This window comes from Diadema antillarum, unplaced genomic scaffold, assembly GCF_040938485.1.
Source record: "Diadema antillarum isolate AM-2024a unplaced genomic scaffold, OU_Dant_1.0 scf00000020, whole genome shotgun sequence".
In the NCBI taxonomy this organism is placed as follows: Eukaryota; Metazoa; Echinodermata; class Echinoidea; order Diadematoida; family Diadematidae; genus Diadema; species Diadema antillarum.
In genome coordinates, this window is record NW_027270909.1 from 4,330,922 (window position 1) to 4,353,951 (window position 23,030).

At 39.7% G+C, this 23,030-nt stretch overlaps 1 protein-coding gene across 1 annotated transcript; it reads left to right on the plus strand.

The window, feature by feature from the left end:
- Positions 1–4,208: 4,208 nt before the first annotated feature.
- Positions 4,209–19,913, plus strand: LOC139729120 (uncharacterized). Its single transcript, XM_071640053.1, has 11 exons — positions 4,209–4,421; positions 5,914–6,089; positions 6,970–7,142; positions 8,090–8,271; positions 8,941–9,141; positions 10,340–10,551; positions 11,098–11,230; positions 11,897–12,064; positions 14,368–14,648; positions 15,706–15,891; positions 19,434–19,913. The coding sequence occupies exons 2-11, from the start codon at positions 5,949–5,951 to the stop codon at positions 19,566–19,568; spliced, it is 1,812 nt and encodes a 603-aa protein (XP_071496154.1). The 5' UTR covers positions 4,209–4,421; positions 5,914–5,948; the 3' UTR covers positions 19,569–19,913.
- Positions 19,914–23,030: the final 3,117 nt, after the last annotated feature.

The window sequence follows — 23,030 nt, forward strand, 5'->3', positions numbered from 1 at the left end:
CCTCAGAATAGGACACTACAATAGATCGATAGCGTAATACAAATGCTGTGCTTATTATTATTATTATTATTATGATTATTATTATCATTATTATCATTATCATCATCATTATTATTAATAGTATAGTATTAGTTTTAGTATTATTATCATTATTATTATCATCATCATTATCATTATTATTAATAGTATAGTATTAGTGTTAGTATTATCATCATTATTATTATCATCATCATTATCATTATAATTATCATTATCATTATCATTATCATTATCATTATCATTATTATCATTATTAGTAACAAAGACTATATAGCCACTGATCAACCGTCAGTCGACTTCGGAATGCTCTCACAGATGGCGTTGTAACAATTTCCGAGGACAGGGAAATCCAGCTCCTTACTAAAGGGCTCACACGGGTAAATAATTCCCCATAGAGACGTGTGTTAAAATTTAAATTTCAAAAAATTCTGTAAAATAGCTGGGAGAAATGAGGTGTTTCATTTTCACTAACCTGGATAAGTGAGATATACCCTTTCATCCATCAAATTTCCAGGGTGGGTTCTTCTGCTCAAATTCTGTCCAAGGGTCCGCAAAGTCAGACTACGAGTTCTTGTCACTCAAAAAATCACCTTTTTTCCGTACACGTACCCAATGAAGTATAGTCCCCTCAAATTCCATTAGAAAAGCTTTCATCTTCCAACCAAAATGCAGTTTGTAGAGGAATTCATACTCAATATCTACAGCTATACAGTTTTTTGCCAAACTACATCATTGATTTTTGATTAATTTTTTTCTTCATTTATTTTGGTATCTTTGGTACGAATTTGTGAAGGGGTCTGGGACATTCCATTTTATTTACAGGTGTGAGCCCCTTACTGTTCTCGGAAAGAACAGGAACGAGACAAACATTTCAGAGTGATTTATTCATTCAGATAAAAAAAAAAGAGGAACATTTCTAATTTTGTGTTGAGCTGGTCATCAAACATACAGTCATGCAGAAACTAATCAAATTCTGTTGCGAATTGCTGGTCACGTCGCTTTGTCAATATGAATGAGCAAAATTATTTGAAATTTGTTTTTCCCAAAGACTTGCAGCTAATAACGATCTTGAGTTTGTGATGTCTAAGAAGTATAACCCGTGTATTCGGGTAATTTCCACTTGGGGATAGCAATCATTATGAGAAATTGCCTTTTGGAAATACGGAGCACATGTTGATCTCCAGAACTAAACTTTTGCCTGTTTCCATATGTGTTCATCATCACCTATTTTTCTTCGCTGTGTGCATTTTCACTTCCATTATTGTCCAACATTCCTGTTGATGCTTTCCTCGTAAAACGTACCACCTTTATATAAAAAAATAGCGATTTCCTGTGTCTGTAGCTTATTAGGTTATCTTGTATCATGTTCATTGTTTAGCATGCATTGGCGTATATTATTGGGAACTTGGAGGTTTGCCTGATGAAGTGAATATAGAATTAAATGATATTTGGATCAGAAATAAATGCAAACTTATACAGCAGTTGTTACTTTCTTAAAATTTGTCTATTACAGTGTTTCAGCAGATAGAAGCATATTGTAGAGCCTAATGTACAATCTTCTGTTACCATCAGATTATCACTGAAGCTGATTCTTTGTCGTAATGATATTGTACACTCTAAAAAAATCCGAGTCAGAACTGACCCGGAACTGGGTCCGTTGGGGTCACACACCATTCCGGGTCAAAAATGACTTGGAATTTGGTCATGAAGACCCCGAATGGGGTCACCCTGATCCAATTCATGACTCTGAGTGGGTCATATCTGACCCCATTCCTTGTCATTTCTGACCCGGAACGGTGTGTGATCCCAACGGACCCAGTTCCGGGTCAGTTCTGACCCGGATGTTTTAAGAGTGTATCCTTGGAGAAGAGCTGGAACTTGTCTTGAAGTAGACTAGACATGACGTCAAACATTGACAACGTCACGTCAGGCTGGGGCATTCACACAGGACTTGGAAAGAGCTGTGTTAGTGCAGTTGCGTACCGACTACGCCAAGCTTACGCTATCCTACGCTTTGCCTACGCCGCCCAATAACAATACGCCGAACGACGCAAAGGGGTAGGCCCTACTGTACTTAGGGTAGGCGAAAAAAAAAAACACCTCACATTTTTTGTAGAAAACACTTGTATATACACTTCCTGTTATAGGAGAGGTTGATGATTTAATCAGTGTGAATAAAAGCAAAATAAATTGAATATGTATTTTCGAGATCATGATTTCGATCTGTATCATTTTGGTATGGACAGAATCGAGCATGCTGGACTTTCCGTTACTATAAGGTTCGATTTCGATTTCAATGTAAAGTTCTCGTGCTCCGTTTGTTTTATTTTCTTCATCTTTAATTTATCGCACGAACAGTTACTACTTCATTGCCTGGACTATAAATTTGCTGCGTGTATACACGTTAATTTAAAAAAGGAATATGATTACAATTTAAACTGAGTGACCTGTTATTGTACCGTATATTATTGTAAGTCTATTCTCTCCTTTTTCTATGTCCGATCTTCTACATTCTTAAAGGTAAAAGTACCCAATTTTTCGTAATATCAATCCAGGGTGCGTCTTATCATTACTCTTACATCATGAAATCCAGTTTGCTTGTGTTCACGACGGTACGTGTTGTAGTTTCATTTTTTTTCTTTTTCCTCTTTTTTTCTTTCTTTCCTTCCTAATCTGATATCATGTCAGTTGACATTGGTTTCTTTGATTTTGTTTCATATATCTGTTTAGTTTCATTAAGTCATTATTTGTTCTCTTATGTATTTTCTGAGGGTCCCATACCGTACATGCTTTGCTTTTTAGTGGGACCCTCCAATTCCATTTCCATCCTAAGGCTTGTATTATGCATACTATGTATATACCTTAAAAAATGTAATTAATAAGTTCTTACTCATGATCACTACTTAGTATGTATTTTGTTAATTTACGTTTTTAAAAAATTATTACAATTTATGTTCCGTTAATGCATTGTACATAATTTCCCCTGTTTATTTAATGGAAATGAAAAAAAAAAAGTAAAGTTGAATTAAAATTGAATATACTGAATATAATGACCTTCCACCCTCTGGAGTCCCCCTCATCGGGATTCCCTCGTCCATCCATTGTGTGTCCCTTTCGTTATTTTGTTTTTGGAACTGAAAGTGAATTACCACTTATTGTTAATGCTGACTAAATTGGTGAGGAATTCAGTTCCACAGATATAGAAAAGGAGAGTTGATTGAGTTTATAGATAAACATTGTATAGATGGAATGTTGAATACTCTATGGTGATTTATAAAAATTAATTATATTAAGTAATATTAACTGATATCAAATTACAATATCATTAATCATACTAATTATATCTTACAGATAGGAGTGCTCGTGAATGTAACTTCTTGCACATTAAAGTTGAATGTCAGCAGTTTTGCACGAAAACGTGCCAAAATGGACTTGAAAAAACAAAAACACACTAACCTGGTAAAAATTGAGTAGGTATGGTTAAAAAAGATGAATCCTGCTCTAAAATACACCTTATTGGTGGCTTAACAGGCTTTTGTTTTTACATCTGGTATCCTCCGCTTTTTTTTCTGCGTAGAGGTCTATACTTGATTTTAGAAAACACTAATTGATTTTTTTTTTTAAGAAGAAGATGAAAGAAAGAAGCAAGTCCTTGCTAAGTTCAGGACTGAAGTTAAGCAGGTTTTTCCACTTGAATGTCAGCACGGAATTATTGATTTCTTTTATTTCATTTATTTCTGTGTTGACATTATTTTGGTTGAGAATATTCACAGGCGAGAGATCAACCGTAACAGATTGGCGGGACAGAATGATAATACATACACTGGGCAGGACAATCATCATGCTCTGCTAAACAGCGGTGCGAAGGCAAACAATCATCATAGCCCCATCAACGACAAAATTGTGTCCACTTTGTGGGTACCACAGACGCCGTATGGCGTAGCAACAGGTGTATTTTGTGCATCGGGTCCCCCATGGCCCATAGTGTCGCATCCCACTCACTGTCCTGCTGTACGTACCGTGAACGTAGCCTTGCCAGCCGCGGTGAATGACTGTGATTACCACCACCTGTAATTTACGCCATTGTCAACGAGCCGGATTTTGCATGGCAATTGATCGTGTAACGTTAGAGCAGCTGTTTAGTTCCATTAACAGTTAATGATGTGAAGTTTGTCCCATCGCATTGGTACTAGAACCCAATTCTACAGTAAGGATAGCAAGATGTGATAGTCTGGTCAATCGTACGCTTACTATTCCGTCGCGTCGATAAAGGAAGTAAACATTTCAACTTCGTCGGATAGAATCTGGAGCTACCGAGGTCGCTCAGTCGAAGAGTAGCTGCACCCAGCGAAGCGAAGGGAATACGCAATTGCGACTGCAACGTAAGTTTACACATACTGGAGTAAATATAAGTCGTTTGTTGATGAAACTGCAAGACCCACCGCACCGGTATACGAGGACTTCCAAACGGGAGTCCACTGTAAAATCTGCTTTTAATTTAAAATAGGAAATAATGTCAATGTCTTGATGTTGAACTTTAAGGGCTGCACACTAGATTGTAGATGGAACCCATTTTTTCTACTGCTTGGTCCGTGTCCGACGGACAGGTCAGACAAGCTACAAGTAAACTTTGATAGACAGAAAGATCCGTCTGTCCGGAGGAGTCTTTTATTTATTTATTATTATTTATTTTTTTAACATCATTGCTCTCCTCTGACTCTGTAGTAGGAGGCTTCTGTGAAGCCAGACACAGTCTCCGTGGAACATATTCCCGACGACCAGATACAAAACAATCTTTTGATCGAACAAGTTCATGTATAGATACCAACCAATACCATAAGAAAGGTGGTCTACTCTAATTAGTTTTTCATTTTTTTTCATTAAAAAGTTACTGGTCCGACAGTGACTAGTGGTCCTGGACCGTCAGACCAGTGCCACAGTGTGCAGCATTGCTTTTACATAGGCATGTCACACAGGAAGGTACTGTTATGTCTAGTATCATTGCCGGAATAACACTAGTTAAATTAAATCTTAAAAGATCAAAGAGGGTCTACAATTTTGTACATGTACAAGTGGTACAACTTCTTTAGCAAACTCTGTATTTACACCGTACACAGGGGCGGATCAGGAATTCCGTAGAGGGAAGGGGGGGGGGGGGAGGCGCAGAATATTTTTGGTGCTACTTCCGGGTTTCATCTCATTTTTTTCTTTTTATTTATTTTGTTTTAACAACAAATAAAGAGGGGGCGCGCACCCGGTGCGCCCCCCTCTGGATCCGCCACTGGTACATGTTGTACATTAGACTACAATTTGTAACCCTGGGGCGCATACGTGTTGGGGTGGCCAGTTCGACTTTTGTAAATAGGAGAGGCATGTCATAACAATCTAAGCACACGTGCCATGGTATACCAGCAGCCCTAGAAGATTTCCATGGACCATGTGCCTGGAATATGTGGTATTCTGTGTCACAATGCCAAAAAATGTTGTTGTTTTTTTTTCCTCGATATTTTGAGCATGATTTATGTTTATACGCTGCTTTGGAGGCATACTTAAACTGCAAATGCTTCAGCCTGTTCCTTTGGAGGATAAGTCTCACTGACATGTCCTTGCTCCTTGGAGCTAGCCCGCTATTTCTGCAGGCCTATAGCAGCCTATCAGTAGTATACAGTGAATATCCTCATAAGAAATCCCTTACAGGAGATCTTTCAATGTCCATGATGCCTATAGATATACTCGTCTATTTCATTTTTACATTGTTTACTCGCTCTCCACTCTCTCCTTCTCTATCTCTTCCTCTCTCTTTTTTATCTCTCTCTCTATTTCATTCTCTCAATCTCTTTATCTTTCTCTTTTTATATCTTTATCCATCTTTAGTCACATTTCTCTGACCCTTGACCTCTGACCTTGCCATGGGGGAGCTGGGGGAGAGGAAGCAAGTACTGGACGCCATGTTCCGTCAGTATGACCGGGATACCAAAGGGGAGCTCACACCCAGGGAGCTGCAGCAGATGCATGAAAGCCTCAGGATTGGTGGCATCAGCATTCCACAGGTAAACTATCTGAAGTCTTTTCACTAGCTCGCTTTCATTCTTTAGTTGTCTACTGTAAAACATGATATATATTCGCGGCATGAAATTTTCGCGAATTGAAGCTGACAGCCTTTTTCGTGGCATGAAATTTTCGCGAAGTGCCACTAGCTTTCAATGCACATAGTGTAAACAAGAACTTTCGCGTGCATTTTAATTTCGCGAATCTTGGTGCTCGCGAAATTCGCGAAATTAAAGTGCACACGAAAATTCCTCGTTTTACAGTATCTTTTTCCAAAGTCTACCTAAGTTGCAAACAGATGATTACACAGTACTCTGTCTCATTTTGAAATTTCAAGTTCCTTGTGTGAATATCTAATCTGGATGCATTGTACACAAATTTCTCTGTTACCACCTAATCCTTTACTAGTCCATGAGCTTGCCAAACCATTTCATGTCATTAAACTCTGGGTGATGACCCCAAAACTTGCCTTTGATGCAAAGTATAAAGACAACCAACTTCTGAGACACAACATTGTGATGGTTTCACATGTACCAGGTATTTCACTTGATCCAATATGTATAATATTCAAGGGAATACGTACAACTTTGTAGTTCCTGCTCATTGGCAGTTACTGTAGTTTCAGAACATCGGACCTGATTTGTGAAAAGAGCAAGCTTACAGGTGGGCAGATTGATGATAACAGCATACTGACAGTTACAGTCAGCTCTTTGCTTGTTGACATTACAACCCTAACATATTATACCAAAGCAGATTTTTCCCCCTTTTCATTTGATGGCTCAGTAAAATCAAAGTGAGATAGACATTTCTGAAATATGGCATAACAAGTAAAACTCTTATTTCCCTCTCCCCAACTGTTCCTCTTGTACTGCTACAATGTAGGTTGTTGCATCCATGGCATATTGCTGTGCCTTCCAAGACACCTGCGACCCCAGCGAGCTCTTCTCTGTCCTCCAGGAGATGGACAGGAGGTACTTCCTGCTCCAGGACTTCCGCTGGGAGTTTGCTTTCCTGGACCGAGAACAGAAGGGCTTCATCACAGAGGAGCAGGCAAGGTATTACAAAAGTAGTTAGGCGTAGTGGTGTGTTGTAAAGGTGACAGGACATTTGCTCCTGCGACAGTTGCTCCGGTCTCATTTTCTCCAAGGACTTAGGGTTGAGGTTAAGGTTGTGATAGGGCTTTTTAGGTTTACAAAATTGTAGTTTGATGTGAGGATTAGGGTTAGGGTTAGGGTTAGGGCCATGCTTGTGGGTAGGTTTTATGAGTAGCTGAGCATTCAGATATTCCATGGGAGCAATTGTCACAGGAGCATATGCCATGGAGCCATCCTAAATACAAATATGATTTTTTTGTTTCCATTCTGTTCATCCTATTGCTCCTGTCATTTGGTTTAACAGAGCAAGCCTTGAATATTTAGAATCATTTGTGCCATCACCTTCCACATCTCATGTGGAATCTCATGTAGACAGTTACTCAAAACTGCTCTCTTTCTGTCTTTCACTCTTTCTGTCTTGCTTTATGTTTCTTTTTCTTTATCTCCAGCTATCTGCACATTCTTGTTATGGAAATTTATTTATCCACCGTTCTCACCAAAACTTGTACTGTAACACTTTGTCAAATTTTAACAGTCACTTTGCAAGAAACAGAAAGAAACGACAAAATCTTTTTCAATCAATCATAATGTAAGAACAGGTTAAAACTGCTGAAATTGATAACATTTTCAGGTTGAATTGACGTAGGTGTTTTGTCTGTCACTGCTGGTGTCCATCTGCCAGCATCGATGTATCTAATTCTACGCACACATCCATGCTGAGGGATGATGCCCTCCGGCGGCTGCCTGGCAACTCCAAGATGATGCGCATAACTAGGGATAACGGGATACCGTACTCAGGATAACACATGTGGAACATACCTTCATGCATTGTTCATCAGAAGATGATTTAGCTCCAGAATTTCTCCAGTTTTCTTTTGCTACATCATTTTTATCCTCCTTTTCACCAGATTCATGTTTGAGGCAGTCCACGGCAACCTGTTCTCCCGCCGGCGCTGGGAGCGCTTCCTGAGAAGCAGGGCTGTGCGGGGCAGCGGAATCAGCTTCGAGGAGATCGAGGTGGACCTCTGCAACATCCCGAGTCGGCAGGAGATCGCGATGGAGGAGTACGAAGAGCTCAGGGAGAGAGAGGGTAATGGATCCATTGCTTCTTTCCTTCCGTCCTTTTCACTGTTCTTATGGTTTCTTTTTGTCAAAGCAGTATCTGTTAGCATAGAGCTGCTTCCTACTCAGCATTGTATATGTAGGACTACATCTACCCTCGATCATGAGATTCAGTTCATAGCTTCATGTTCAAGCGAACTGAACAGTACCGGACTGTGCTGTGCCAGATTGGGAGTGTTCAGGAGCTCTATAAAGATAGCATACAATTTGTACCTCAGGAGTACACAATTTGGACTTGAGTCAGTGGTGTCACACATTTTTAGCAGTGGCGTCATACACCTGGTTCATTTTACAAAACTTATAATATCCCACAATATTTACACATTATTGTTGTCTTGATATTTCTGTCCAACGGAACTTCCATAAACATTTCCAAACCTGGAGATATTGTATGTTTCACAAAAGAACTAGACAGCTGACATGATAATGTGGGGGAGGGGGCAAGGTGGGGGTGGGGGGGAGAGGTTGGTGGCATAAAGGACTTGTTGCTTTAATACAAAGTAGGAAAGAAATAACCCATGCCATACCTTGCCATTGTAAGATTGTCCACTTTGTACATCCTGTACTCAATTTCGAGAGTGATACTTGATTCTTTCATTTTTCATTCGTTGGTCCCCCCCCCCCACCCCCACCCCAGAGCGGAACAAGAAGCAGGACGAGAAGCGGCAGCGGGAGGAGGAGGCGAGGGAGGCGAGGCGGAAGCAGCTTGAGGATGAGAAGAGGAAGAAACTGGAGGCAGAGAGTAAGAAAGGTAATGAGGAGAGGAGGAGGAAGAAGGAAGAGGAGGAGCGGCTGCAGCAACAGCGAGAACTGGAGCAGAAGGCCAGGGAAGAAGAAGGTGAGAGCTCATCAACCCTAAGTGTGGTCTGTTTGCCGACTGGCAAGCATGTTGGTGTGCTGTCTTCACTGATTGGCACACTCAGATGTCTGCAAAGCTAGTTGTCAGTGAATAGAGATTACCTTGCTCCTTAATTCGTATAATAAAGGGACTGTACAGTACTGGTTGAGGTGGGGATTCATGTTTTGAACATTCTTATTAGGTGAGATAATGAGAAATCTCTTATGAAATATGAAAGAGCATGTAATTTTAAGAAGGATTCAACATTTATTTGATGAAAATTAGTTTTCAGATGGCTGAGATATCCAAAAAAGTGATAATAATAAAAGGCGACATGCCACAACTTTATAAGGACCTCTTTGTTTCACCTTGGTTTTGGATATCTCGGCCATTTCAAAACCGATTTTCATCAAATAAACTTTTGATACCCCTTAGAATTGCATGCTCTTTGACATCTCTTAGAGTGGTTTCTGAATATCTTGCAAAACGTTAAAAGCTAAATCCTCACCTCGACCAGAACTGTACACACCCTCTAAGCCTTCCTGTTGGACGTTATAGGCACATTGCTACTGTACACCTTAGTGGGCTTGCTAACTTTCCAATTAAGTCAAGTTGGGATGGGTTACTGAATGCCCAACTGAAGCTAAGTGTCTATTTAAGGTTAAGGAAGATCCTTGATTTATCTTTTAAATTGCAGTCCATATTGAGGTCTACCTCATGAATTGGCCTATATTATGTTTCTGATATGATTTACCTTTTGACATTATTCATGACTTTGAGGAAACTAGTACAAAATTGTGTCTCCCTCGAATTTCAACTTAATGGTAGTGATGGTGGTGGTAGTTTGCCAAAAGTGTCTGTCAAAGTGTGTGAGATGAGGATGAGAATACATGTAGTAGGACACTATGTGCAGCACCCTATTCTATCTGCTAATCCCCTCTCACTATAGGAGCCTACAAATTTGCAAACACGGTACTGCGGAAAGAGGGAGAAGTGTAATACATCTATGTACTAAAGAACTACACAGGCCTTGATAGTGTTAGTGAACTGAGGACAGTCATGCTAGATAGGCAGATCTGGAGATGCAACTATGTTCATTGATCCAGAGATGGCATATAATGCTAAAAGTAGTAGTATCTTACTATCACCGTGTCTTTACACCACTTTCTTTTTCATCTTCTCCAATTCTGTCTGCCAGAGAGGGGCAGACGAGAGGCTGAGGAGCGCGAGGAGGAGAGACTGAAGAAGGAGATGGAGGAGAAAGAGAAGGAGCGACAGAGGGAGCTGGAGATCATTGAGGTGCAGCAGGCCCTGGAGGCCCAGAGGGAGCTGGAGCGCAAGGCTATTGCCCTCCAAGAGGAGGAGAGGGCCGAGGAGGAGAAACTCAAGAATGTAGAGGACGAGGCTAAGGTGTGCTGTTGCTTATGCTATGGCAAATGATTTTTTAATGACACTGTGCTGATGAATAATCAAAAGAAAACACCCAAATTAGACTATTTAGAGTCCCGCACAGAGCCTTGGGTGGAAATGAAATGATAATAACAACAAAGCATCTACAGTGTAGTTTCCTTCTCTTCACAGATATTTTTTGTTATCAACTACCATGATGACGAATATCTTCCATAATATATGTACTTCTGTTTTTCAGTCACTATGAAGAGGATAGAGAAGGTTACACTGTGCCCCCTCTTGCTGTAGGAAAGGATTAATCATCCAATCTCAAAGTGAATGTTGTGATTATGCAAAAAAAAAAGAAGTAAAAGCAAACTGAAGGATTTCCAAGGATACACTGTGCTCTCTGTAGCTTTAAGGATCTACTGATTCTCCAATCTCAAAATGAGTGGTAATTAAGAAAAAAAAAATGAAGGAAATTTAAGGTCTTTGCATTTCATAATCTACATGTGAAGGTTATTGCGTGCAACATGTTTGAAATCTTTTTTTTTTTTAATGTTTCAGGAAGCTGCAGAGAAAGCCAAGCAGGCTGAAGAGGAGGCTAAGAAAGCGGCGGAGGCTGTGAAGAAAGCAAACGATGCAGCGAGCAAGAAGGCCGCCGAAGAGGCCGAAAAGGCTGCAAAGGAGAAGGCGAAACGTAAGTCAGCACTTGAGAATTGATGTGGGTGCAGGAGAGAGTGGAAAATCCTGGTTTGAAATCAGAATACAACAATGTGTATTTCTCCGAAAAGGAAATATGTTTCAAAAAGATACCCCGAGACGGAGAATTATTTCCTCATTACCCTACATTACTAACCAATTCTTGATGTGCCATGACCACTGATCTCTGTAAAGAATGTGGATATCTCATAGGCCAATCGCTTTGAAGCCAGCAATCCACCATCTTACCATGCACATCTCCCATACACTTGTGTATGGGAGATGTGTATGGGATATATCACATGATCTACTATTACCATGCTTATCCAGGGGCGGATCCAGGAATTCCGTAAAGGGACAATATTTCTGGTGCTACTTCCGGGTTTCATCTCATTTATTTCCTTTTATTTCTTTGGTTTTAACAACAAATAAAGAGGGGGCGCGCGCCCGGTGCACCCCCATCTGGATCCACCACTGCTTATCTTTTAATAATGAGAGTAATATGGTTTTATCGATTATTGTTCTTTTCATTTGTTGGCTTTATCATTGTTATTATTCTCTTGGATGTAATAGAAATTATATCATTGATCATCTAGCTTCTCCTAAATGTCGCCCTATTTGGTTGAGGATGAAAACACTTGTCGTTCCGTTTGTCGTCCCCCAGGCGAGCGCCACAACCGGATCCGCAAGGAGCTGAAGGTGGCGATCAAGGAGAAGGACAAAGCCAAGCTGCAGAAGTCAGTGAAGGAGTTCAAGGAGAACAAGCTGGCAGACACCGAGGGAGACCTGGCCAAGGCTGAGAGCATCCTCAAGAGATTCAAGGCCCGGGATGGTCAGTTGAAGAACAACTTTTTTTTGTTCCATGAATAATGTAATGAAGGGAATAAGCCAGTTCGTAACTAGCTCATGTGCACATTGGTACAAATGACCTTTCTTTTTTCTCAGTTGGTTAGGCACTTCACTCGTTTTCAAAGCGACATAATGCATGAGCTAGCCCGACGTAACGATTTATGGAATTCATATTCAAACAAAGAATGAACTTGCATTTAGACTAGGTGACCCAGAATGGCCAATTGACATTTCAGGAGGCATCCATTTCATTGTTTTGTATTGAGTGCATGAACAACATTTTCTTTTGATATTGCCATATACTATGCAGGCTTGCTGTCATGTGGATGTGCTGGCAAGCACCATCTAGTCTATATCAATATAAGGATATATGAATAATCATCACATCACAGATGCTTATCTCAGTGAATTAACAAACCAAAATGCCTGTTGTCACAAATTATAGCCTTTTTCTGCTCATGCGCAAAGTGGAACTACAAACTGTTCTTTTGTTTCTTAAAGGGGAAGGCTAGTAACTGATCAGTGGGAATCAGTGGAAATGCTTGGAGATGATTGTTCCAATCCTTATGGGATTCATTCAAGAGTTCATTGTATATCTATTGTTGTGTGAAAATGATTTGCTTCAGAATGGTCTCATATTCAAGTAATGTGCAGTTTAATGCTTCCAGGTTAGCGTCCCTGGTCAGTGACGGAGCATTAATCTGCACATTACTTGAATATGAGACCTTTCTGAAGCAAATCATTTTCACACAACAATAGATATACAATGAACTCTTGAATGAATCCCATAAGGATTGGAACAATCATCTCCCAGCATTTCCACTGATTCCCACTGATCAGTTACTAGCCTTCCCCTTTAAGTTGTTTGTTTGTTTTGTTTTGTTTTTGTAGGGTGAATGTAGGAACAGAGGTTTTTCTTTTTACTCTGGTACTCATTTTACTTCCCAATTTCATTTGTTGCTGCTGTGTTTGGTTGGTTCTTGTACAGTTCTTGCATAACAATTCAGTTTGATTTTATAACAGTTGAATGCAGTTAAATTTCAGTTCTGTTCAGTTTACTGGTACTAATGCTCAATAGTCAATCCATTCCTGTGCAATCAAATTTGAAGCCATTCACTTTTATCCATTGCCATTAAAGATAAAACATACTGATAGTATAAGAAGGGTTCAAAATCCATCTTTCATCATTTGGAATTTGCTTGCAGCACATCAAAAGAGTCTACTGAGAAACTTACTTGGGTGAAGCAATTTGCCAAGATGATAAGTTGATTTGGAGTGTTTTCAGATCAAAGGTGTGAAATGGTTTTGATCAATGAATAAATTTTTATTCCAAGGAAATGATTCCCATTCAGCATTGTGGGTAGGTAGAATGTTACGTGACGATTGATCCTGCCCCAGCAGTTATATTTTCCAACAAGCTGCATGTAATTCACTCTCGTGTGGAAAAGCGATGGATACTGCTATGACCCGATTTGTCAATTATCGAAAATTGTAGCAAAAAAAGCTGCTGAAAACAGCTTATCTAATAGTGGCGAGCCAATGGAGTAAAATGGAGTCAAAAGGGGCGTGAGCTTTCGATCCAAGCAGAATCTTTGTCAGAGGCAAAATGACAAATAGGCAGGGGAAAGCAATCACTAATATAAGGACTGCACACAACAAGAGCACTCAGGGGAGGGCTAGGGACACAGAACAAAGAAAACAAAAGGGGAGGGTTGGAGGTCATGGGCAAGGAGCCCAATAGGTAAAGGGAGGGGGATTAAAGCAGGAGGGTGGACAGACAAAAGGCAGAGGAGGGTCAGTGATGATCCAGAGGACCATGGGGGGCAAGCTTTGAAGGATATAAAGGATGAATAGGGAGGCAACATCAAACAAGATAAGCAACAGAGGGATAGAGAAAGGAAAAGAGTGAATAGCAACAGCAAGAGTGGAGGGGGGGGGGGGGGGCGGTGCTGAGCAAGCAGCGAGCCCTAACCTGGTGTACCGAGAAGAGGCAACAAAATGAAAGTAAGAGTCAACCAGCAAATGCAAGTTACCTATAAACATATCTAAGTGACTCCATTATCGAAAATTGATTACAGAAAGTTTATGTAGCAACCACGATCGGGTATGCTCGGAGATTGTCGTACTTCCTGTGAACCTTTTTGGCTGATATTTAGCATTTTAGTCATTACCCGACTGAAATTGTGTTAAAGCTTTATTTTACACAGTTCTATATGCATATGTGATTGACAGCTCTGTAGGCATATTAAAAATTATGTTTTCACTCTAAATCTCTTTTTGACACAGACCTCATGAAAGCCATGGACAAGCGCAATCTGGAGGAGCTTGAGAAGGCCATCAACTTTGTCAAGAAGCACGGCTACGAGGCCCACATGCCGCAGGAGATGATCCAGGCCAACAAGATGCTGCTATCACTCAAGCGCCTCAAGCGACTGCGGGATGAGATCCTCAACCTGAAGCAGAGCACGGTGGCCGAGATCCGCAGCTACTCCAAGCCGCCGCCCCAGGTCCACAAGGTCATGATCTCCACCTACTTGTTACTAGGCAACAAGGAGAAACAGCTACAGGTGAGTGACGGGAGTGGTGGAGGTTTTGGGGGTGATGTGGGTTAGGGGGTGATAGGGTAGGGGGTGATGGGGGTAGGGGGAACCACTCTTGAGTCAGATCAATTAAAGCCCAGGTGCAGCAGCACTCATGATTGAATTGTTCTTTTTCTTCTCCTTTTTGAAGGAAGCTGGCTAACTTACATTTCTCAGTGTTTGAATATGGAACTTTCCATACAAAGATATACAAGTGCATTTGTAGTTTGGAATAGCAACATTGAATCTAATACATGTAAATATCACGACTAAAAAGCATGGAATCTTTAGAAATAAGAAGTGTGTACACACTCTCTCTCTCTCTTCTGAAACTGTATCAAACTGTAATCTATTAACAAGTCACACATAACCAAATCTACCCTTTTATATTGCTCTAATTTCTGTGTGAAGCATATCGGCCAGAATTCACAAAGGTAAATTAGATTGATAGTCCAGGGATTATGCAGATTTGGTATGCATGAATCTGCATCACATTTTGCGTGTGGTGACAGAGACCCAATAATGAGCATACACTGACGCACGAATGTGAGTGAAAGGTATACCTGTTTGATTAATTGTGTAGACCAAAATAATATCAGCTCTGGATGTGATAAAAAGTTGGATACCCCTATTGCAAACACGTCATGAAATTTTGCATTGTTGAAGAATAATGTTTCCAACATCTTGTATAAATCTTACTCTAATACACCTCAGAGTTTTTTAAAAATTGAATATGAAAAAACAACCCCATGTCACTCAAAAATACTCTCCCCTTTTATACCAAGAAAAATCATTTGAATTTACAGGAAATGTATAATATTGTTTCCCCCTCTATCTCAAGGAAGTTTCCAGTTTCATTATTCTGAGGAGAGGTCTTTTAACTACCTACCTCCACAATATATCAGTTTATGAAAGGAATGTAGTTATCGGGGTTACAAAAGGGACGCACAAACTTTTAACTACCTTTATGAATCCAGGCAATTCTTAACTGTTTAGAGAACTGTGCTCATAGTTTCCCCACTTCCTTTCCCCACAATCCACCCAGGACTGGAAAGGAATGCAGGCCCTCATCGGGAAGACGGGCAAAGAAGGGCTGAAGCGGCGCGTCATGGAGTGCGACCCAAACAAGATCCCCGTGGCGACCGCAGAGCGGACCAGCGCCATCCTAGCGGCATTCGACCTGGAGCAGGTCAGGGACGTCAGTGCTGGTGCAGCTGTCTTCTACGCCTGGGTAAGTTTGATTATACTGATTCGACTACCCTTTGATACCATGATACATTTCCTCCGGGTCTAGGGCTCTTACCACCTAGGCTATTACCCCGGACCTTTCACCTGACCCTAACCCTAACCCAAACTCTAACGCTAAACCTAATCCTAATCCTAATTTTTACGCTAACCTTATCATTAACCAGTATTTAGCTGGGGGGGGGGGGGGGGGGGGGAGGTGAGTTATTGCCCTCAGGGGGTTAGTTGCCGTGATACAATTTCTTCCATGTACTTGTATGCATTTTATGTAGATTTGTCAGTGGGGTACTGGAAAAAGGAAGAGGTTTACTTCATGGCATACAATACCACTTCTATTACATTTTATTCTTCGTGGAAAACCTCAAATTATGGCAAATGATATCCAATTGTATCTAAGCTATAGGGTAGCATACACCTAATCATGACCACAGAAATCTTCCATAAGGTTCCTGGGTGTTTTGTCTTGGTTAAGTTTGTAATTTTTTTGTGATTTTGAGTATTTTTTTTTCTCCAGTGGAATGTGTGCTGTACATTCATTATTTGTTTTACTGTATACTCTGTTATTTTCGCATACAGATACTTTTGCGAATTAGGGGTTCACAGACATTTTCACGAGATTTTGTTTTCGTGAATTGACACAGAGGCCTTCATAAGTGCACTATTACCTTTAGTGTGCGTGGTGACATCTTCGCATGTTGTTAAATTCGCGGTCCAACTGTGATTCACAGAATTCATGGAAACTAAACCCCGCGAAAATAACAGCTTATAAATACAGTATATTTTTGAAGGGATTTACTACAACTGCAGTGTGCATTGAGTCCTCATTTTAGTTTTAGCATTGTATAGGCTGTCATTCATCATATTTCAAGATGAAGACAAGAGTGTAACTTGTACTTGACTGTGGAAGGGGAGATACATGCATCGCTTGACTGCTTTGGCACAGGTGGATTACCAACCTGTCCGTTCTCTGTCGACGGGCAAAAAGAATCTTGTTTGGAGGCATTAAAGACACTCAGAGAATTGCAGAAGGAACGGGTTGAAGCACAAACGACTGTTTTTCTACAATGTCAATTCATGTCATACCTGGTAACTACTGTAGGAATTACAGATGATGCATGGTTTACAAGAGATACTGCTGAAGCTTTGTAACCAGCAAGTGAGGAAAATAACTTCAGTCTTGTCTACCTTTCAGATGAAAAATAAGTTCATGCATACAAAATGTGTATACATTGCTGTATAATCATACAACTTCTGCATAGATGATGCCCTAAAGCATCATAAAATAAATAAACCCACAGGACAGCAAACTTTCATGTGAAATATACACAGTATTGCAACTCCATACAGCAGACTGTAATGCAGCTTGTTGACTTTGTACGAAGTATTCAATGACAGTGCGGTCATTGATGTAATACATGCTGTGGCAATCATAATTCCCCAATGGGCTTTGGTGTGCCACAATGAACTAAGTGTACTAGTCTGTTTGGAGTCATGAACATCAAAAGAAATCTGTGTTTTATGCCTGGATGATCAGAAAAAGGAAAGAGCAATTCAGTGGGTGGAGTACAATCAATTGATGAATGCCTTAATCAGATTAACCCATTGAGGAGGAGTTCCTAGTATACTCGGGCAGGTGTCTATGGGAATTACCTGTTGTGGCAAAATCAGTCCGTCCCCAACGGGTTAAGTGTTCCACACTACTAGGTCTTAGGTCATTATGGTTCTCAGAAGCCATGAAAGTTCTATCTATAAAAAAGTACGGGTAACATTGCTTTTATTATCTTGAATAATACTGCATTTACCACAAATTTTTCCAATTGGGACTTGCGAGAGATTTTCTTGAGTATGTTAGAACCACATTGACAGAGTGAAAGTCAGCATTATATCACTTTCCACAAAAAAGTTAGGAATTTCTTAGCTTAGTGACAAAAGCACAATTGTGTCACGTGAGGCAAAATTTTTGCTAGTTATTAATGTTGCAAATATCAGTTGACTCACTGAATCTGAGAATTAAAAAAAAAAAATGCCTGCTGAACCTACTGTGTGTACAATATGTTTTCAATGCCTTATTACCATCACATTATATCATAATGTTCAGGACACCTATAGTCTGTATGGACTGCAAATGTTGCAGCACATGTAATCATTTTCTTTAGTGTTCCTGAAGAGGAGTTTCATTTAGTGCCAGGTATTCAAATCTTGTGCACATCCCTAGAATATGAGTTTCCTTGGCAACCAGAAAGATTTTCCAATCTTGTCCTAGCTAGCAACAACTATTAAGGCATACCACCTGATCCAGGCTTGTTCAGTATGCTCGCAAAGATTAACAAAATAAGTCTGTAATCTGCAAAGCATGTAAAGGAGTTACAAATCACTCTGATCAAGTGAATAGTAAATGCATCCATGCACTAAGACACATCTAGTAAGTCCAGTATTCTCTGGATTTCTTTTTTATGCTCCATAGTGTAATTCCCATTCTCTCACTGGGTCTTTTTCTCTCCCTCTCTTTCTCTCTCTCTCTCTCTCTCTCTTTCTTGCTGTCTTTATTTCTCTTTCTCCTTTTCTCTTTCTATCTTTCTCTTGCTTCTTCTCAAAAAAGAATCTTACAGAGCATTTGTGGAGAAGTACCGTAGTGGAATATTGTGATGTAATGGTATTAAGGGATAACCCTGCATCACAGGGACTGCAGACACAGATCTGATAATCCCTGTCTATAGTTCCTTCAGTTTGATTCAGAATGTTGATAGCTAGTAGACATGGGCAACCTATACGTGTCTTCGATAATCGAGTACACATGGCAAGAAATTCTTATCTTTTTTTTTTTTTTTTTTTTTTTAAACAATGGGTACCTTTCCATGCACTAAATAAGAATCAGTAAATCTGTGTATGCCTAGGGTGCCAGGTGCATATAGATTTGCAGTATACTCCCAGAGAGACACACAAATACACAAACACAAACACAAACACACACACACACACACACACACACACACACATACACAGAGTCATCATCCTCTGAAAAACACAAATCTTTCTCAATATAGCCTTTGTGTACGATGAGTTTTTAGACTCAACCCCAGTTTTCATTATATCACCTTATCGTTTTAATCAGGACATGTAAAAGCCATGAGAAGCAAAAAAACAAGAACAAAAACATAAAGACTTGAGATATGTGAATTGTATATGTATGAATATGTACTCAATGTGAATTTAAACATTTAGATATTATCTTATTACTTTCCTGTACATCTGTAATTGCATGACTCATTCTGTATGTAAATAACAGTTTTAAACATTACTTAAGCTCATTTTAAGGTTTCCTATTTTCTGCCCCAGTAATTTGCCTGGAGGCAATGATAAAATATTTCAAACAAACTTCAAAGTACCATATTGTATACTGTATAGTCATCTTAATCTGGAAGCAGCAGTAAGAAATGGCTCTGGCACATTAAAACAAACAAATATAAAGACTAGACAAAGATTGCAATGACAAGAGTTTTGTTTTTTTCTTCTTCTTCTTCCCTGCAGTCTTCGGCCACAGCAGAGGATGTGATTGAGAGGGAGAACCAGAAGGCAGCTGGAGTGGATCCTGCGGAGCTGAAGAAGGGATCCAAGACCATCAAGACGGAGATGAAATCAGGGAATCTCACCATCACCATCTAAAATTAGACCAAGCAGCACTTTTCACCAGTACCAATGAATCACAAAGATATGGTTCAGTGCACTCATGTTATAACGACCACAGTTATAGTGAAATCTTGCATACAAAAAAGTAAAATTCATTTCCCCAAAAATTTCATCTACACATCTTTATACACTTTTTTTTTTTCAGCTACAGTAAAAGTGAATATTTTTGTGCAAGTAATTTTTCGCGCTCAACTGGGTATCAAAGATGAGTTTCACGTTTTTAATTCCGTGGAATCAAGACATCAACTACAGGCACATATGGCAAGCAAAAATATTTGTGTGCTTTCATTTTCGAGCTAGTTTCTGGTTGTGCGAAATGCAAGAAAATTTCAACACCACAAAAATTTCCACTTTTACAGTATCATGAAATGTCTTTATATAAAAAGAAAACTAATTTGTTATAATGGGAGCCATCTGTACTAATCAGGTCAGAGGATATTTGAAATGCTGTGTCCTGTCTCTCTGATGGTCCGGTGTGCTGAAGGTCAAAGGTCAGCTGTGCTCAGTGTGGCACCTGTGTACTTCCGCATCCAGGAACTCTTGACACATCCGTCTGTGGTGCAAGTTTTGACCGGATGGAAACGCAATCGCTTTCAATATCAGCCATCAGTCATTCTGCGACGAAATCTACATGTTTAGATTATCTCTCATTTCTTCCGTCGCAGTTGATGATTTCCTCTATTATGCCTGCCTGGCCCCCTAGATGGTGATTGCTTTTTGTAAAAGGAGGGGGGGGGGGTGGTACACTGCAGCAGAAGACTGGAAGCAGAACGTTTCATCACGATTAAATCATTATTATACCTCCACCATCTGTTGGGGGGGGGGGGGGGGGGTTGGAGGGGGACTGCAACAGGAGACTGGAAGCAGAACGTTTCCGCCACGATTAAATCATTATTATACCTCTACCATCAGTGATGGCCATGAAGCTAAATTGCAATCCTCCGATTGCAGCTGCTCGACCAACTAGAACGAGAGAAGCAAGAGAGAGTAGCAGAGGGAATGAATGGTAAGAGAGACAGTGAGAGGGCTGGGGGGGGGGGGGAGGACAGAAAGAGCGAGGGAATGAGAGAGAGAGAAGGTATGAAGTGAGGGAGAGATGGAGGAAGAGAGACAGAGAGCCAAGCAGAAACCACACAAACAGAGACAGAGAAAAAGAGAGAGAGAAAGATTACAAAAAGAACAGTTGGATAAAAGGCATTGCCAGAGAGAGAGAGAGAGAGAGATACTTGGAGAGGGTTTGATATGAAGAGAAACTAGTAAAGATAAAATCAGTATTTACAAATCAAACACTACAAGTGTGAGCCGGCGACAAAATTCATTGTAGGGAAACTCAGTCAAAGGGTGCTGTTCAGAATGTGAAGACAAAACAAAAATCCACCAAAATTTGTGAACAGGTGCAAATGATATGTGCATTTATTCATCTGGCATGAGAGAGTTGGTGATGGGAATCTGTGGTTGCCATTGGCAACTCCTCCGGGGAGACAATACAATAGTCTGTGTATGTAACGTTGAAGCATGCTGGCACAGCATGCAGACCAGCAAGCGTTTCAATGCTCAATTTTACTACTGTGTAATGTGATCCAATAAATCGCACCTCTGTGTTTGTGTAGAAATTGGACATTTTGATGAGGTTCATTTTTTTAATTTTGTCTTCCTGAATTTAATCATTTATGGTTTTTTTTCTTCATTTTATGGGTACATAATGCAGCTAGATCTGCTATTCATTGAACTCTGTATTATTTGTGTGATATTTCAAGGCTAATCCGTTTGTCTTTCATACTTTATGTAAAGTGTGCAATGCAACATTGCATCCCCCTTTAGTTTGGATGTTTTGAATACGGTAACCCCATCTCCAGCAGTCAGGTCAAGTACAGGACATGTGAAGTACTCCTCTATTTAATCATAAGTAAAGATAGTGCAGTCATCTCACTTTATGCTGGTATTATCACTCGTTATTTCAGTGGACTTTATTCCAATATGGTCATTGACTTTTTGTTTTGTTTGTTTTTGTTTTTTGTATACATGTAAAATATGTATTTTTTTTTGTTTACTTATTCATTGTATTTGTGTAATTGTATTCATTCATCAATTTGTACAGACACCATCTAGAACTAGAAATACTTACTGGTATTCTCTTTTGCCAGGGATTATTAAGGTAGTACGATGCATCACATATACATGTAGCAACAGACATACAAATGTTGTACAATAGTGAACGCATTAAGGGTATGCCTCTTTTGTCCTTTTCCGAGACCATGGACAAAATTTATTCAAGGGATTTGATTTAAGCTTAACTTTTGGACTTTTCAGGGCCTTTATGATAGAAAACAGAGCAGTTATTGCAAGTAGCAGTGTGTGTTCATAATTTGTGTGTGTTTGTGTGTGTTAGTACAGTCACTGTCATGCAATGGTGTATTTTTACAATAAACTCTTTAGGAAGATATTTCTATTTGAATTTTGTGCCGTAAGAGAGAGGCAGCTGCATAAAAGAAGTATTTTATTGTAGTGAGATGTTTCTATCATATATCAGTGTCCATTATAATGAAAGACCAATACGAGAGGCTTTGATTAAACAAGAGATTTGTCTGATAAACTGTCATTACAGTTTACCCTACATCTGTGTTAATGAGGTCTCCCGGTTATGACAAGAAAATTATGGAAGTCCCGAGTAGTGTTTCTCATTATAACAGAGTTTGCCTGTGTTTGAATTTTGCATTGTGAGCCTACAAAGAATCCAAGATTTCATCTCAATATTTTCTCATACATTGTAGATCCGTCCATCGTGGAGCACATAGAAAAGAATCACTGTATTATAAGAGAAGATACGAAGTGTTCCTACACATATAGAGTGGTAGCATGTCATACACAGCCGCCGCATAATATGCACAATTGTTTATCATGTAGAGTGTACAGTACTTTCAAAGATCAAATCAATTATCTAATAAACTTTTTATAAGAACTATCTGCTTTGTAAATGTGTTATTACTTTTTGTAAGTGTCATTTGCATAATGTTACTTTTGATTGAAATGGCTGGCACTGCAACATTGGGACATTGAGGAAATTACTTTATGCCATATATTTAGCGAGTGTAATTTTTCGCGAATCGGAACTTCCCAACAATTTTACGAGTGGCTAAATTTGCGATTGTGGAGTACAGTACCAAGCAGAGAAGTGAAAGTGTGTGTGTGACATTCGTGCCGGGATCAGAGTTTACATTTTTGAATGTTTTTTAAATTCCCGAATAGCACCTGACTCAAGAAATAAAAAACTCTCAAAATATTTGGCGTACACAGCATTAGACACACTTTTCATACATGTTGTGCTATTTCAGGGAAAATTATCAAAGGAAGATACAAATTGGACCAGAACAGCAAAACTTAGAAATAATACTGCAAGGACTTGCATTGGCAAGGATACATAAAAACTTGTTCCTATCC